This window comes from Schistocerca serialis, chromosome 5 (assembly GCF_023864345.2).
Source record: "Schistocerca serialis cubense isolate TAMUIC-IGC-003099 chromosome 5, iqSchSeri2.2, whole genome shotgun sequence".
In the NCBI taxonomy this organism is placed as follows: domain Eukaryota; kingdom Metazoa; phylum Arthropoda; class Insecta; order Orthoptera; family Acrididae; genus Schistocerca; species Schistocerca serialis.
The window spans coordinates 635,951,273-635,969,987 of NC_064642.1; the positions used below are offsets into that span (position 1 = coordinate 635,951,273).

At 43.6% G+C, this 18,715-nt stretch overlaps 1 protein-coding gene across 2 annotated transcripts in view; it reads right to left on the minus strand.

Moving 5' to 3' along the window:
* LOC126481330 (muscle, skeletal receptor tyrosine protein kinase-like) overlaps nt 1–18,715 on the minus strand; it is a 617,768-nt gene that overhangs the window by 47,488 nt on the left and 551,565 nt on the right. For both annotated transcript variants that reach the window (XM_050104999.1, XM_050104998.1), the window contains exon 6: nt 1,033–1,197. In XM_050104999.1, the coding sequence (XP_049960956.1) occupies nt 1,033–1,197 (165 nt within the window). The remainder of the gene's footprint in view (nt 1–1,032; nt 1,198–18,715) is intronic.

Genomic DNA, 18,715 nt, shown 5'->3' on the forward strand with positions numbered 1-18,715 from the left:
CGGAGACAACAAAGAATCTTATAGGCTAGTGAGCATTACAAAGTGGATTCATCTTATTACGTTATTATTGTTCGATACCTCAACAGGTAAAAACGGTACTTGTGAAGCGAAGAGTGTACGGCTGGTAACTTTCAGTGGTGGTAGTGTGGACAGAAACGAGAAAAAATGTCCAATTAACGTGGGCTCTAAATTGCATACCTGAGAAGGTATGACTATTCGTTCATCTTCGCTAACGTGAAACATCTCTTCTACTGAGCAAGTGTTAATAGCTGTTAAGATATGCACTTTAGAGCCCACGTTTAATGGACATTTTTTCTCGTTTTTGTCCACACTACCACCACTGAAAGTTACCAGCCCTACACTCGTCGCAACACAAGTACCGGTACATATATTCAACTGTCAGAGGTATCAGAAAGGTTTTCGTTTATAACTTTCGACTCGTTCGTTTACAGTACAGGGATCCTTACTTCAAATTAATACATTTATCGTTCTCCATCGTCCTAGAAAGTCCGTAACATCATCAAGGAATCACCCCGCGTATACGTACATTTACAGACGCCCGCGCCTATAAATTTGTCGCTCTGAAGTCTCGTTGGATGACGTCTCCGGACAGGGGTTCCTATTCAAAATACGATGTGCTCAGTCCCCTCTACAAGTCCTATAAGTCTGTAACGGGAATTTCCGACCACCCTGTATAGGCGTTGCCGAACCCAACTGCGTCTTCTTCCTGTTTACATATCTCTGTATTTGAGTACGCATGCCTATACCAGTTTGTTTGGCGCTTCAGTGTATAATGCAAGTTTAAATGCATGTCGGTTGCAGCGGCTATGCCCAGGTGAAGAGGCTTACAAAGAACACTTTAGCATGCGAGATACACTGCAGATGTCTTCATAATGAAGATCTCAAAACCAACAATAACAGTGAAACTTTCCGAAGAGGAATGAAAATCCCAGTCTTGTACCGAACACAACGGAAGGATATTCAGTGCCTTTGCAGGCCCTCGTGGCGGTGAATGTTGCAGTGGGGACTCACCCCTGGGCACGACGCCGAGCAGGGCGAGTATGTTGGGGTGGCGGAAGGCGCTCATGGTTTCGACCTCGCGCATGAAGTCGTCCTCCGCCTCCCGCGTGGCCGCCTCCTTGAGCACCTTCACCGCTACCACCTCCGGCTGTCGGCCGTCCCCTCGCCGCAGCTCTCCTGTAACAAAGCGAACGTGTCAGCCAACACCGCACTGGGCGAGGCGGGCAGGCTCAAAGGTGTACATATTAGGACAAATGGATATGGAAGATTCACGTGTCATGTGAACCGACAGTTTATTCGGTACATTTGACAATTTATTTGAAATTTTTGCCACAGTGGGCAGCTTTGCGTGGCTGAACACATGAGTCATTCTTCTTATTTGGCTAGCAGAGGATATTATTGACCAGAGCTCAGGAGAGCGAAGTCGGAAACATTTGTCGGCTAGAGAGGGACAGAGAGTTATGTCATGGCAGAATGAAAAGCTTGGCTGGCGGACGTATCGCACAGAGAATGCTCCAGACGATAGAGGATCATTTAAGGGGGCTCTGTAAAGAAGTGTCTTATTCCGGGAAAAAGATAATTTGCACTGCAAGCACTAGCCAAGTAATTATTCTAGAATAAAGAGTTCATCGTGTCGAACACTAGCTACGTATTAATATTCAGGATGATTTACCAGTCATGTGTGTGGTATCAACGTTCGGTACCACACTTCTTAGGGGTTGCAGTTATCAACTGCGGCCCGTATTAGTATCGCTGGACCCGCGAGTCGAGACTAGCGCCGCTAGAGCCATTCCGCGGCTTGCGCTCGGACACTCTTGCTCGGGACGTCAAGTAGGAAAGTAGCATAGCTTTCAGCTGATAGGAAGCAACCTCTAACCAGGCGCTTAGTTAAAGTATGGCCTATGTGACGCCTCTGTAGCTCTCTGTTTATAATTATATTCCTTTTGACTACGAAGACTCCTGTACCACCAGTTAAGTACTATACATTATTTTTTACCAACGACTTCTAATTATTTTGCAGCCAGCTCCTTATCGACTTCACTGACAAACCTGCTGTATATGCAAAGAAGAGATATGTATGTATCGTATTCGTCCACGAGACTCAGAGGGCCATAGACACGGGTTCCCAGGTAGATGCCGTGTTTCTTGACTTCCGCAAGGTGTTCGATACAGTTCCCCACAGTCGTTTAATGAACAAAGTAAGAGCATATGGACTATCAGACCAATTGTGTGATTGGATTGAGGAGTTCCTAGATAACAGGACGCAGCATGTCATTCTCAATGGAGACAAGTCTTCCGAAGTAAGTGTGATATCAGGTGTGCCGCAGGGGAGTGTCGTAGGACCGTTGCAATTCACAATAAACGTAAATGACCTTGTGGATGACATCGGTAGTTCACTGAGGCTTTTTGCGGATGATGCTGTGGTATATCGAGAGGTTGTAACAATGGAAAATTGTGCTGAAATGCAGGAGGATCTGCAACGAATTGACGCATGGTGCAGGGAATGGCAATTGAATCTCAATGTAGACAAGTGTAATGTGCTGCGAATACATAGAAAGAAAGATCCCTTATCATTTAGCTACAATATAGCAGGTCAGCAACTGGAAGCAGTTAATTCCATAAATTATCTGGGAGAACGCATTAGGAGTGATTTAAAAGTGAATGATCATATAAAGTTGATCGTCGGTAAATCAGGTCCCAGACTGAGATTCATTGGAAGAATCCTAAGGAAATGCAATCCGAAAACAAAGGAAGTAGGTTACAGTACGCTTGTTCGCCCACTGCTTGAATATTGCTCAGCAGTGTGGGATCCGTACCAGATAGGGTTGATAGAAGAGATAGAGAAGATCCAACGGAGAGCAGCGCGCTTCGTTACAAGATCATTTAGTAATCGCGAAAGCGCTACGGAGATGATAGATAAACTCCAGTGGAAGACTCTGCAGGAGAGACGCTCAGTAGCTCGGTACGGGCTTTTGTTGAAGTTTCAAGAACATACCTTCACTGAGGAGTCAAGCAGCATATTTTTCCCTCCTAGGTATATCTCGCGAAGAGACCATGAGGATAAAATCAGAGAGATTAGAGCCCACACAGAGGCATACCGACAGTCCTTCTTTCCACGAACAATACGAGACTGCAATAGACGGGAGAACTGTTAGAGGTACCCAAGGTACCCTCCGCCACACAACGTCAGGTGGGTTGCGGAGTATGGATGTAGATGTAGATGTAGATATCTATTTAGCATTGGTCACCAGTCATTCACATTGGCGACGATTCGTTCATCGTCGTCATAGCAATGTGTTCAATATCCTAATTAGCTTTCGCTCGCCACTATTAGTTAAAGTACATCGTTAAGAAAAGCAAATAGTAAATTTTAAGTAATGAAGTAGTGTGTATAAAAGTAATTTTTCTATTGTGTATGAAAATGTTACAAAAAAGTGGTTGTAGTTCATGCAGTCTTCTCCGTGCCATTTACTTGCTGTGATTTAATATTCTCATATTTTGACTCACCCACTGTTATCTAAGAGTTTAACTGACAGCACCTGTCCTTACTTGCTTTGAACCAGAACGTTCACAACTGGTGTATGTTTTAATTGTTACAGCATGTTTCACGCTTTGCATACGTTTATTTTGACACTTAAGTTTCCTGGTTATTTTACATTGTATATTAAAACGTCGTTTCTTTTGACTAGCAGTCTACTTTAATTTTACTGCTCGATATAACAGTCATGATAGATACGTTCATACTTATGTGCTTAGGTTTTACTTAATTCACGTGCCAACTGTATTTTATTTAACTCATTTTCTGTCGTTTCTGTTCCCTTTTGTGTACATGTTCATAAATGTATGATGTCAACTCTGACTACATGTTTGCGCTCTCAGGTTTATGCTCGCAGTACGTGTGATCTTTGTCACTTTCCCGTAATTTGCGTTTATTCCACCACGCAGGTTAGAACGTAGTTTTCATCATGTCAAGTGTTGCCCACTTCTTAACATGTGGTGATATCTTTTCGGAAAAATGGACGAATTTCTACATCTTCATCTACCTACATATTCCGTAAGCCAATGTACGGTGCGTGGCGGAGGGTACCCTGTACCACAACTAGTCGGTTCGTTTCCTGTTCCACTCGCAGACAGAGCGAGGAAAAAATAACTGTCTGTATACCTCCGTGTGAGCCATAATTTCTCGTATCTTATCTTCGTGGTCCCAACGCGAAAGATATGCTACAGTTAGCTTCATATGCCGGTTCTCTAAACTTTCTCAGTAGTGTTCTTCAAAATTAGTGTCTTCTTACCTCCAGCGATTGTCACTTGAGCTCCCGAAGCGTACTGGTAACACTTGCATGCTGATCGAACCTACCACTAACAAATGTAGCCGCTTGCCTCTGAACTGCTTCGACGTCTTCTTCGAATCCGACCTAGTGAAATCCCAAACATTATAGCAGTAATCAATTACATGTCGCACCAGTGTCCTATGTGCCATCTGCCCAATGATGGCCAAACATCTATTAGGCGCACTACGAATGTAGTGGTGTGGACATGTTGGGAATGTGGATCTCACGGGGAGCGTGCAAGGGATAAGTCCCTGCAGACGCACTATCCTCTGTGCCCGCGGTGGCTCGAATGAAGTTCATCAACACCTGTTTGCAGCTAGGGTGTCCATTTAATTATAATTTCATTTCTAGCAAAGCTGCATGGTCATCCACGGTAACTGTTCTTTCGGGAACAGATACTGCCGTCATATATAGATAATGAACCACACTTTACTAAAATTCTGCCAATAAACCGAAGACGACCATTCACCTTCCCAACCACAATCCTCACATGCTGGTTCCATTTCATATTACTTCACAACGTTACGCCAAGATAGTTAGACGACATGACTGTGTTAAGCAGGACACTGCTAATGCTGTATCCAAACATTACGGGTGTTTTTTTTTCTACTCATCCGCATTAACCTACATTTTTCTACATTAAGGCCAGCTGCCATTCATCACACCAACTAGAAATTTTGTCTAGATCATCTTGTATCAAACGACAGTACACCTTCCTGCGCACCACAGCATCGTCAGCAAACAACGGCAGATTGCTGCCTGCCCTGTCTGTCAGATCATTTATGTATATGGAAAATAGCAACGGTCCTATCACACTTCCCTGTGGCACTCCTGATGTTACCCCTGTCTCCGATGAACACTCGCCGTCGAGGACAACATACAGTGTTCTATTACTTAAGAAGTCTTCGAACCAGTCACATATCTGGGAGCCTATTCCGTATGCACGTAGCCTCGTTAACAGTCTGCTGCGGGATCCGTGTCGAATTCTTTTCGGAAATCTAGAAATAATGAATCAGCCTGTTGCCCTTAATCCACATGTTGTTAATTTTATAATGTTCGGTACCATGTTGCCTTACATGACAACTACGTGTTGTTAGTTGGTACCATTGCCCTACATAAGTAATTTTACAATCTTTTTTTCTTTGTGGTCTAATGTATAAACTATGAGTATACTTGTGTGTGTGTTTATGTGTTTGTATGTGTGTGTGGGGGGGGGGGGGGGGAGGGGGGGCGGCGACTGATGGCTTCCAGATCACCTGATGCTGATATACTAACAAACTGCTGAAATTGAACTCGTGTACGAACAATAAAGATTTTTGGTACAGCCTAAGCGCAATGATAACTTTCAGTTTCGACCATTGAAAAGATTGAATATAATTTCACAATACTATCTTTTATCATTTATATGTATTGGACTGTAACTTATCGTCACTGAAAGATAAAAATTGTAACTGACAAAACCTTCACTGTCACGCCTTGCACTGTTGCGTGGACAATGAATCGTATTTCCAGAAAAGAAACAAAGGTTTTATTTTCTAATGCAGCCTGATAAACAAAATAAGACAAGGCAGTTGCTCGCGAAGTGATTTCTTCCAGAAAAATGCAGCTAAGTACTTCACAATCTTGCAAAGTGCAGACAGAGTAGAGCAGAGGTATTCGTTTCTAGGTAAGAATCTACTGTAGGGTGTAAACGAACTTTTCGAGAGGAAATTAGAAACATTATACATTAACAAAAATTCATCTAAATTCAGGGGGTGCATTTTACAAAACGACATAGTTTTTGTTACGCAACATTAAACTATTGTTTGTAACTGTTTCCTGACAAAGACATTCTGAGTATTATTGGTGATTATGCTTTATATTCAGCTTCATTTATAAAGAGCCAGATGCAAGTTAGTTTAACCAGTATCACATACATCAAAAGTAATTTGCACAATTGTATTCGTGTTTAAAGGTAGAGTAGGAAAGGCGATCGTAGATCGGAATCAGTAATCGGAATCTTGAAAAGTACTTGCTTTCACATTGCTAGCGAGAAGTTTTGTCATACACAGTTACCATTTAACAAGTTTCAATCTTCATATCGGGACCAGCGGGGATACAATACAAAGCACGTTGTTCTGGTGTGCAGACATGTACAATTACTGCACTAACAAGTGAGGTAAATGGGTTCCACGCCTTCACGTATACAACAATTGCACTGTGTGCCGTGTTGGACGCCACGGCAATTTCCCAGGCGCCAGACATAATGGTGAGTTGTGTGCTCCGCTGCAGTCGCCAGAGGACCGACGGTATGGTCACGTGAGTGCAGCGAGCGACGCCCAACCGAGCTGCAGGGGTGGACGAGCGGTGAATTGTCGCCACTTGTAAACAATTTCTTGGACTGAAGCTTGTAGGCACCATATAATTATACCGATGGCAGAAAATAGCAGTGCCAAGAAGGAGCTGTGCGACATAGACGAAAGTTGGTAGGTGTGTTTCTACATTTAAAAGACGATTTGTACTCAAATTTCGCGTTAGTCGCTTAACCCTAGGACGCCCAAGCCTTTTTTTCTAACTTGGATGCATAAGGGGGGGTTCGGCGAACCCACATGTATTAAATAAGTTTACTGACGAAAAATTACAACTTTCAAAATGGTTTATGTATTTTAACTAAGGCATCGGTTTATAAATGTTGTTAATTGTTATAAATATTGGATTGAGTGAATAAAAAATTGACATATTACAATACAAAATACAGATGTGTTCATATACAATAGACGGTCTGAGTCCTCAACTGCAAGGCAAAAGACACACTTCACAATTTTTTCTGAATGTGTGTTACACACATGTTTATGACACTGTCCTCAATATTGTTTTCATTTACTTAGATTGTTGTACTTCTGCTTCTTTGTTTTAGCTTTTCTTACACAAATATGGCACCGACCTTTCCCTACAGGAGGCTGACGTGCTTCTGTTGTCACTTCTTTGATTTTTTTTGTAGAATAGTCTCCATTGCTTGAACAATTTGGTTAGATAACCCTCTTGCATTGGCACTTCTTTCTTCTACCTGCAATTTCACTAGTTCCGGTGCCGTCTAAACAAGCTGAGCATCTCATCAATGGTGAGGTGGACCCCTGGTTTATACAGTAGTGGAAACCTATCATTGACTTTGTTGAAAACATCACAGATTGCTGTGAACTTGTGTGCTTCCCTTCTTAGCTGGCGGGTACTTTTGTCATCAAACCTTATGATTGCAATAAGTTCCTTGAAACGTTCTCTTGCCATAATACCCTTGTAAACTGGCTGACCCATTAGGTCTGACAAAAGATCGTGTACACTGACAGAATTGTCCTTATTTTCCCCCATAAGTATCAGGAATCCTATAAAGGCATACAATTCTTTCTCATTAGTCAAAGTAACATTTCGCCTGACTGCCTCTTTATTTGAATGTTTTACTATAACATCCATGATGTCAGGTGTAAGAAGTAACTTCAAGGCTTCTCCAGGCGAATGGCAAACACCAGCTGGAGTTACTCCAGCCTGCTCTCTTACTATATTAGCAACAGACCTCCGAGGAATTCTATGCTTTGTGGATACGTACCTTCTTCCAGACTTGGCCACAATGACATCCTGATGGTCACTGCCTGAAGCTGCACTATCTTCATCTTCTCTAACATCCACATCACTTTCCCGATCTGAATCATCCTCATATTCACTTTCACTCACCGAGTCAGAATCTTCATCTAAAATTTCATTCAGAACTCTTTCTAAAGACGAGTCACGTATTCTTTTAGTCATTTCTAAGTCTGGGTGTGAACAGAAGGGAACTGCACTAACTCACTGCGAGTTTAGAAGATAAATAACAGCTGACTGACATCAACAATCACTTCCTCTCAAAGTAAACCGATTGTTGTGAATATCAAGAATACCAACCAACAAGAAACTAATTTGCATTGTTGTAGAGATGAGAAATATGAAATACTACTAAGGGAAATTTTGTATAGCATGGAAGCCTAAGGGGGTTTGTTGGACCCATAATGAGTTTGTTTATTTTTTCTTTCAAAGCAGGAATTTTCTATAAAATATATTGACACTAATGTTTCATAAAATAGCCAACAAACAATAACTCAAAGGGAATATGTAGTATGAAAGTTATTTGGGCAAAAGCAGGGGACATAAAAAAATTGTGGGTTCAACGAACCCCCCCTCCCCCCCCCCCCCCCCCCCCTTAGGCGTCCTAGGGTTAAGAAAGCACTAGTATCGCTACTGTGAGTATGCAGATCTGATTTGCATTAAATACACGCTGTAACGGTCGTGAGACTTAGTTATGTGTGAAATTGGATGTGGTGAGGTGAGTTAGTCAAAAATGCCTTTAAGACGACAAAGCCGCAATTGCCAACGTCTCACTGAGTTTGAACGAGATGGTGTAAGAGGGCTATGAGAAGCTGGATGTTCCTTCTGCGATATTGCAGAAGGACTTGGGAGGAATACAGCCACTGTACTTGACTTCTGGCAGCGGTGGTCACAAGAATGTACGGTCGCAAGAAGACCAGACTCCAGACGGCCACGTGGCCCTACCGAGAGGAAAGAAATTGCGTTCGGCAAGTGGCTCTGGTGCACCGTACTCCATCTGCAGCTGCAATTTCAGCAGCAGTTGGCACCACACTGCCACAGTGAATTGTTACAAATCGGTTACTTCAAGCCAGACGTCATGTAGTATACATTACACTGACCCCAAACAATCGCCAATTACGACTTCAGTGATGTCAAGCGAGAACTCATTGGAGGGCAGGGTGGAGATCTGTTGTACGTTCTGATGAAAGCTGGTTTTGCCTCGGTACCAGGGATGGCTGTATATTGGTTAGGAAGAGGCCAGATGAGGATCTGTAACCAATCTGTCTGCGTGGTAAACTACTCCTGGAATTATGGTCTCGGGTGCGATATGACAGCAGGAGCACTATCGTGGCTATCCCACCCACCCTGACTGCAAATTTGATGACGATGATGATGATGATGATGATGTTTGGTTTGTAGGGCGCTCAACTGCGCAGTCATCAACGCCCGTACGAAGTCCCAATTTTGGCACAGTCCAATATTGCCACTGTCACGAATGATGATGATGAAATGATGAGGGCAAACACCCAGTCCCCGGGCAGAGAAAATCCCCAACCCGGCCGGGAATCGAACCCGGGATCCCCTGATCCAGAGGCAATAACGCTAGCCACGAGTTGCGGACCGCAGGTTTCAGTCTGGCAATTCAACGTGCTGCACTGCCATTCATGAACTGCGTTCCAGGTCGTGTAATGCGATAACGCTCGTCCGCATACCGATGTTATAACGCAACATGCTCTATGGTGTGTCTGTGTTTTTCCTTGGTCTGCTCGATCACCAGATCTATCTCCTGTTGAGCACATAGGGGATATCATCGGAGGACAGCTCCAGCGTCACCCACAAACAGCGTTAAGCATTCCTGTAAAATGGTTCAAATGGCTCTGACCACTATGGGACTCAACATCTTAGGTCATCAGTCCCCTAGAACTTAGAACTACTTAAACCTAACTAACCTAAGGACATCACAAACATCCATGCCCGAGGCAGGATTCGAACCTGCGACCGGAGCGGTCTCGCGGTTCCAGACTGAAGCGCCTAGACCGCACGGCCACACCGGCCGGCTTGCATGTTTCAACGATTTGGAGAATGAATGCATATTTCTACGATTTCAGAGACATAACTGCACAAATTCAGACATATGCAATGGATATTATAACCGCTTTTTGGTTTCGTACTTATATGGCAGTAGCTTGCATAACAGCACCTTTTACTCATGGTTTTTCATATGAATTATGCCAAAAGTGCAGAACATGAGTGACTTTGCGAATTTTGTTACGGTCTGTATGCTTCATAGTAAGCTCAAGCGCACTAATTCGGCTCGGTGGATGTCAAAAGATGTCAATATAGATGGTGTGCGAAACTTCTCAAAGGCTGCCTTAGGAGAGGAAAATTTCCTTCATACAATAGTGCAGCCATAAGAGTACTGCGATCCGCTTTGCCATACATGAAGTGCATGTCAGCGTACTCTTCGTTGGTGTAACCTCTGGCCATGGTGCCTTCACGTTCGTAAATGGCTGAGAGGTCGGTATGGCACACTGTACGGAGGGGGAAAGGGAAGTAGTTGCGCATGTGTAAACAGATATTCGATCCCCAACCTTGAGATACCAACGTAATACCGCGGTCTCCAGGGGCTTTTGCACATTTGGTTCCCAACTCGAATTAATGCGATACCTCGGCAGCGGTTGATTTGCGGACCCATGTTTATTAGAGCTTTTTAGCTACTTTTGGGCTGTACTTTCCATGTGTGAATTATTGACCGTAACTTCTGAAACACCCTGCTCCAATATAAGTCCCTTGGCCTCTAGAAAAATTACTAACAAGGGAACCTCCCCATCGCACCCCCCTCAGATTTAGTTATAAGTTGGCACAGTGGATAGGTCTTGATAAACTGAACAAAGATCAACTGACAAAACAGGAAGAAGTTGTGTGGAACTGTGAAAAAATAAGCAAAATATACAAACTGAGTAGTCCATGTGCAAGATATGCAACATCACAGAGAAATGGAGCACAGGAGTGCCGTGGTCCCGTGGTAGCGTGAGCAGCTGCAGAACGAGAGGTCCTTGATTCAAGTCTTCCCTCGAGTAAAGATTTTACTTTCATTATTTTTGCATAGTTATTATCTGTCCGTTCGTTCATTGACGTCTGTGTTCACTGTAATAAGTTTAGTGTCTGTGTTTTGCGACCGCACCGCAAAACCGTGCGATTAGTAGACGAAAGGACGTGCCTCTCCAATGGGAACCGAAAACATTTGATCGTAAGGTCATAGGTCAACCGATTCCTCCACAGGAAAACACATTTGATATATTCTATACGACACTCGTGACGGCATGTGCGTCACATGACAGGAATATGTTGTCGACCCACCTAACTTGTACACTTGGCGAATGGGTAAAAAGATTCTTCTACCTTGCCCGATTTAGGTTTTCTTGTGGATGTCATAATCATTTCCAAAAAAGTGATGAAAACATAAGAGTTTGTCACATAAACTGAAAATAAAAAATTAAACTTTTCACCCGATGGAAGATTTGAACCAAGGGTCTTTCGTTCCGCAGCTGCTCACGTTACCACGAGACCACGGCGCTCCTACGTTCCCAGTGTCCTTGATATTGCATATCTTCCCATGAACTACTTAGTTTGTATATTTTGCTTATTTTTTCACAGTTCCACACAACTTCTTCCCGTTTTCTCAATTGATCTGTGTTCAGTTTTTCAAGGCCTATCCACTGTGCAAACTTATAACTAAATCTGAGGGGGGTGCGATGGGGAGGTTCCCTTGTAAGCATTCCTGATAAGAGCAAAAAACAACAAACAGACAGGCAGCCTCGAAACATGCCGCTGTACAATTGTAACTACTGTTCCTACTCTTACCAGGTCCTCTTTCCTTCCTAGTATTAAATGATTTAAATTAATCTGTCCTTTGGTGTTACTTTTGAATACGGAAATTGAAACGGACTTTTTCATCAAAAATAAAATATTTAGTGCTGTGGATCTTAATTACTGTCTTCTTGGCTGAAAAAGAGTAAATTATTAAGTTTTCAGTAATGCGTGGCTTCTCCGGAGTGCAATCGAGCGCACTCATGGTTAAAGTGAGCAAGGTTGAAGGTGAACAAGCCAACATCCCACCTGAGGTTTCGGGCAGCAGGAGGGCAATCTCTAGGGCGGTTTCAGGCTGTCGTGCATACAGACGGTTGACATATCGAGCAACGTTTGTAATCTGAAACGTAAACATGTTATGCAATTAACAAAAGTTGCCCTCTCATGGGGAAATTAATGTGTTTCTTTCAATGCTTTATTGTTTCTCTTACGTATGTTCCCACAAAGATTCGTTGTCCTATGATCGCTCGTTTTTCGTGGGAGTGGGGGATGGTGGTGGTGGTGGTGGTGGTGGGGAGGGGGGGGGGATCTGACGTAATGAAACTTAAATTATAACCACCCTCTTGGCGATGTGCGATGCACGAGATAAATTACGTGACGTACTTCTCGACAGATTTCACCGGGAACGTTTATTGACGGTGCTGGATTAATTCTCTGCACCGGTGCACATGCAAAATCGATAGCCTCACCTAGACCCGCGAGAGACGATTAAACTTCACTCAACTTCAAAGTCAATAATTAGAGGTGCTGTAGCCATCTATCTAGTTTCACGATATTCTAAGATCCGACCACTAGAACGGAATACCTAACCGCTAAAAGTTTAATACATCGCCTTCATCTGGTTACTAGCAAACTCCAACGATACTTACCACAAAAAAAGAAAAAACCGTTCCAAGAAAAAAGGGAATACTACCACATTCCAATTGATATGGAAAAAGAATGAAAGTGACTATTATTGATTAACGCTTACCTCTTTTTATCAAAAATTAACTCTCACTAATTCGCAACACACACCCCTAGAGAAACAGGGAAGTCCTCAATAGAATTCCTCAACCGCACACGGGAGCGCAGTTCTCACTATCTCGTAGGCTTTCCGTTAGAAAAAAATAACCTCATTGATCACGAAGAATCACCAACACTAGTCTTTCGAAATGATAACCACTTTAAAACAGACACACAGTCCCAGACTCCGCGATTTCAGGAGAACCAAACCTCTCCGCGAAATAATTTAACGTGTAGACAATCCAGCCAAATCAGAATCAGGAGCAGAATGTGGATATTAGCGTTGCCCATTTCCTGAACATGCTTATAGTCCTTCTGTAAGGTGGTTGTGTGACATGACCATTTCCCCCAAACTATGCCGTAACTGATATAAAATGTGAAATAAGAAAAAATTTGAAATCGGAATAAATTATTGTCCACCGATAAATGAAATAGGAATCAGTATCAGTGATTGACAGCAGTTATCTATGTAGATTACAACTTCCTGTACTGAACTGCATGTGCATGTAAACAAGAAGGCTCTATGAAAGCATCTTGCACTTGGCTGTAGGCGAGGGTATCCGCTGTGCGTCATAAAACCCTGCAAGGCAAGAGCCCTCACCGGAATTCGTGAAGTGTCCAATGGTACGCTCGAACACGTGGAAGGATTCTCCAAGAATGTCAAACTGGAGAGTGCTTTACATTAAGCCGCCTCGGCGCCAGACGCTCGAAAATTCATAATGCAGCTCGTATGTATGTATAGGCTGCACAGGGACAACGGAGACTTGAAAGTCTCCTCGAGTTTGCTGCCGGACCCTGAAATCACCGTAATCCAATATTTCGGGGATCAAACTGTCCACGATCTTCAGCAGAACGCTGCTGCTGCTGCTATCCCCCGCTGAAAACTGATGCCAAGCCTGCGAATCGTCGTCCTAAGTAGGCCTTCGTACCGTACACGGCGCATGCGCCGCCCACCACAGTTACTGCTCTCCAAGCGTGGGCTGGTGACACCGCCCTTAGTAAAACACCGGCGGCAACGATATATCGAACTCAAAGACTATTTACAAACGCTCGGGCTGGCTACACCGAAAAACTGTGTGATTTAATGCCGGCTAGTACAGGCTTCTACGTCATGCTAAGATGAAAACCATTGGCTCTATTAATACACTTGTCTGACAACCTAACGTCAGTTGCCTCTTTTATAAACAGTTTAAAAAACCGGAAGTGTTGGCAACTATGACAGTCACGTCAAGTTTCACCCCATCTCCCTCGTTAAGAAATGTTCTGCTAGCGCCGATTTTTGCGGCTGTTGCAGCCTCGTATGACGGTGATGTTCCACGCATCTGTCCTGAACTGTGTGAAACGAATGGCCGATGTAAGCCGTACCACAGACACAAAATTTTATATATTCCAGGTTTCCTAAGTCCCAAATCATCTTTCACAGTGCCCTAATTTTGGAAGGTGGACGCAACACAATCATAAATGTTAAAATTCCTTAAAATTCTTCTGATCTTAAACGATATGCACCCGTCACAAGGAATAAAGACCACAGATTTGTGCTTCTCTTCACGTAACTGCGAAGGTGGTACAAATTCCATAGGCCGACGAAAAGAGCCTTGAAAAGAGCCATCAAATGTGCGAGTTCTTGGGTTAAACTGTCCGCGCCGGAAATGGCATATGCACTGCGTAGCAGTGTCTTACGGGCACGATTTCTTTGTGATGGTGGACAGAAACTTTCAGCATGCAGATACCAATCGGTGTGTGTCGCCTTTCGGTGAACGCTGTGTCCCAGTGTACTACTTGTTTTTTGTGCGGCACGGCGTCCAAAACCGAAGCCTCCCATCGGTTTCAACCACTATGGTAAATTTAATGTTGGGGTGGAGACAGCTGAAATAGTCCAAACATTTGTTGGGAGCTTCACGCCCATGAGCTCAGACCAAAAAGGTATCACTTACATATCACCATAAGCAAGTTGGTTGAAAAGCTGAAGTCCTCAGTGCCCTATCCTTGAAGCCTTCTATAAATAATTTGGTAGCTATGGGCGATAAAAGACTGCTGACAAGATCTCCGTCATTCTGTTAAAAATGTTTCCATTAAATGAAAAATACGTGGCATCAGCACATGACGACAAAGTTTCAACAACTCTTCATCTAGTTTTTAATTTTTTTAACCCAGGAACTCTTGCAGAGGGGCTCGTGAAAATAGGAAAATGGATTCTCTAAGAAGTAGATTCGTTGGGTTATGGAGTTTGGACCGTCCCCGAAACTGCATGAAGAGGAGCATAGAACTGTGATCTTTATTCCTTATGCTGGGTGCATATCCTTTAACACTGGAAGAATTGTAAGGAATTTTAACATTAAGAGTGTGTTACATCCACCTTCCAAGATCAGGGCGCTACTCGGCTCTGTGAAAGATCGTTTGGGGCTCAGGAAGCCAGGCATCTAAAAAAATCCTTTCAGTGTGGGAAGGCTTACATTGCCCGTTCGTTTTGCACATTTCAGGTCAGGTACGTTGAACATCGCCCTCGTACGAGACTACAACATCTAGAAAAATTGGTGGTAGAACATTGCCTAAATTAGGGACATTGGATGAAATATGATGAGACTATGGTAGTTGCTTCGGGCTTTTGAAACAGTGTTTATAAAGAGGGAATTGAAATTAGGTTGGCTCATAATTTGATTAATAGAGACACTGGCTTTCCTCTAAGGACTTGGAACCCTGTAATGTCTCGCATCAAAACAGAACGTTCTTCGGTGCGGCCAGGTCGAGTGTTTAAAAATGGTAACATATCATCGCCGCCGGTGTTCTAGCAGGGGCAGCGCCACCAACCCAGTCCTCGAGGGCAGCAACTGTGGTGGGCGGCCCATGCGCCTGTACGGTACGAAGGCGTATATAGGATGACAGTTTATACTCTTGGCATCAGTTTTCAGCGGGACTCAGGAGCAGCAACTTTCTGCTGACAATGGCGGACAGTTGGATCGCCGAAATATTGAATCACGTTGCTTTCAGAATGCAGCAGAAAACCCGATGAGGCTTTCAAGACTTACTACGGTGGGAAAGCCTACGACGTGAAGACAACGCAGGCTGTTTTCAACAATCTATGTGTGGTCTCACCGATGTGTGCTGGTTTGTTACAGTGCCGGAAGAACTTCTAATGTGAACGGTATGGCTGGCAGTCAGAATTCGTCGAAATACACGGACCTCTAGGACAAAATTTGAGAGTTGAGTGGGAACCAAAAGGCTTAGGGCGACTTTGAAGATTGTGAGACATAGCCACCGCACTCAGGCCCCACAGAACAATAAGCAGTCGTTAACCTAAAGAATCTGGAAGCAGGTTTAAGAAACACGGCTATGCTTACAGAAGTTCACCCTTTACAGCCGACTCGAAAGTAGAGAGTGGGAGAGTGTAGGACGCAGTTTTAGGGTACTAAGTACAAAAAATGGCTCTGAGCACTATGGGACTTAACATCTATGGTCATCAGTCCCCTAGAACTTAGAACTACTTAAACCTAACTAACCTAAGGACATCACACAACACCCAGCCATCACGAGGCAGAGAAAATCCCTGACCCCGCCGGGAATCGAACCCGGGAACCCGGGCGTGGGAAGCGACAACGCTACCGCACGACCACGAGATGCGGGCAACTACTAAGTACACTACTGGCATTTAAAATTGCTACATCACGAAGATGACGTGCTAGAGACGCGAAATTTAACCGACAGGAAGAAGATGCTGTGATATAAATATGATTAGTTTAGCGTCCCCAGTGTTATATTACGAAAAGACTTAAAAAACAGTATTTATAAAGAAGAGACATTTAAAAATTGAATAATATATTTTTATCATGTAGCCGTAAAACAATAATTTTTCTGTCTAAGTTTCGAATGCAAAGAAATATAACTAAATGATCTAAAGAGACGACAAGATACGCTCTTTTGTTAACTTTTTAGTCGTATTCACTTCTTCTCTTGCCTTGGTTGTGTATAGACGGACATCTTGCGAGTGCTGACAAATGTATGCATATTTGTATGAGTTAAACAGATAATACATTGATTTAATATTATTGTGCACTTTTAATTTGTACGAGGTGATCCCGATTTCATGTCCGCCTTTCTTGAATTAACCTGCATTCAAGTAATTTACAGTTCAACAATCGCAGCGGCCGATGCAGTCAACGACGCCATTACGTGGCGATATTAACTTATGAAAAATTAGCGGAAGCGAAAACCTCGCCCGCTATTAACATAATACTAATTTTTCTCCACAGCCGCACGAAGTTGCAGAAATTAAGTAGCTTTAAGATTCTTGTTTTCAGTACCATAGCCGAGAGCCAGAGCCAGGACTCCGACTACGTGGCAATGGTTAACGGAGGTAAGAAAAAATCCTCTCGCGCGTGTGTGGGCCGCAATTGTAATTAATAACTAAAGATCTTTTGCCTTAAAGTGAGCTGACTAGCCGAGGAAATTAATATGAAAAGTTTATTACATTGTTCAGCTTATATACTCATGTTTTAAAATTCAGCGCGTCTAACATTCATTAACGTAACAAATAAATTGAGATTAATATTGTTAACTTCAGGACAGCATTCAATCGTAAATGAAAATTAAATGAAATATCATTTTTATTAAGGCCCACCACGTAAGTCGGCAACAATCAAAAAAATAATAATAACAATAATAATATATTAAATTACGACGGCCGACGGACGCGAGTAGGGTACTAAGTACACTACTGGCCATTAAAATTGCTACATCACGAAGATGACGTGCTAGAGACGCGAAGTTTAACCGACAGGAAGAAGATGCTGTGATATAAATATGATTAGCTTTACAGAACATTCACGCAATGTTGGCGCCGGTGGCGACACCTACAGCGTGCTGACATGAGGAAAGTTTCCAACCGATTTCTCATACACAAACAGCAGTTGACCGGCGCTGCCTGGTGAAACGTTGTTGTGATGCCTCGTGTAAGGTTGAGAAATACGTACCATCACGTTTCCGACTTTGATAAAGGTACGATTGCAGCCTATCGCAATGCGATTGCGATTTATCGTATCGCGACATTGCTGCTCGCGTTGGTCGAGATTCACTGACTGTTAGCAGAATATGAATTCGGTGGGTTCAGGAGGGTAATACGGAACGCCGTGCTGGATCCCAACGGCCTCGTATCACTAGCAGTCGAGATGACTGCACGAACAGTTCGACGACGTTTGCAGCATGGGCTAACAGCTCTGAGACCATGGCTACGGTTACCCATGACGCTGCATCACAGACAGGAGCGCCTGCGATGGTGTACTCGACGACGAACCTGGGTGCAAGAATGGCAAAACGTCATTTTTCCGGATGAATCCAGGTTCTGTCTACAGCATCATGATGGTCGCATCCGTGTTTGGCAACATCGCGGTGAACGCACATTGGAAGCGTGTATTCGTCATCGCCGTACTGGCGTATCACTCGGCATGATGGTATGGGGTGCCATTGGTTACACGTCCCGGTCACCTCTTGTTCGCATTGACGCCACTTTGAACAGTGGACGTTACATTTCAGATGTGTTACGATCCGTGTCTCTACCCTTCATTCGATCCCTGCGAAACCCTACATTTCAGCGGGATAATACACGACCGCATGTTACAGGTCCTGTACGGGTCTTTCTGGATACAGAAAATGTTCGACTGCTGCCCTGGCCAGCACATTCTCCAGATCTCTCACCAATTGAAAACGTCTGGTCGATGGTGGCCGAGCAACTGGCTCGTCACAACACGCCAGTCACTAGTCTTGATGAACTGCGGTATCGTGTTGAAGCTGCATGGGCAGCTGTACCTGTACACGCCATCCAAGCTCTGTTTGACTCAATGCCCTGGCGTATCAAGGCCGTTATTACGGCGAGAGGTGGTTGTTCTGGGTACTGATTTCTCAGG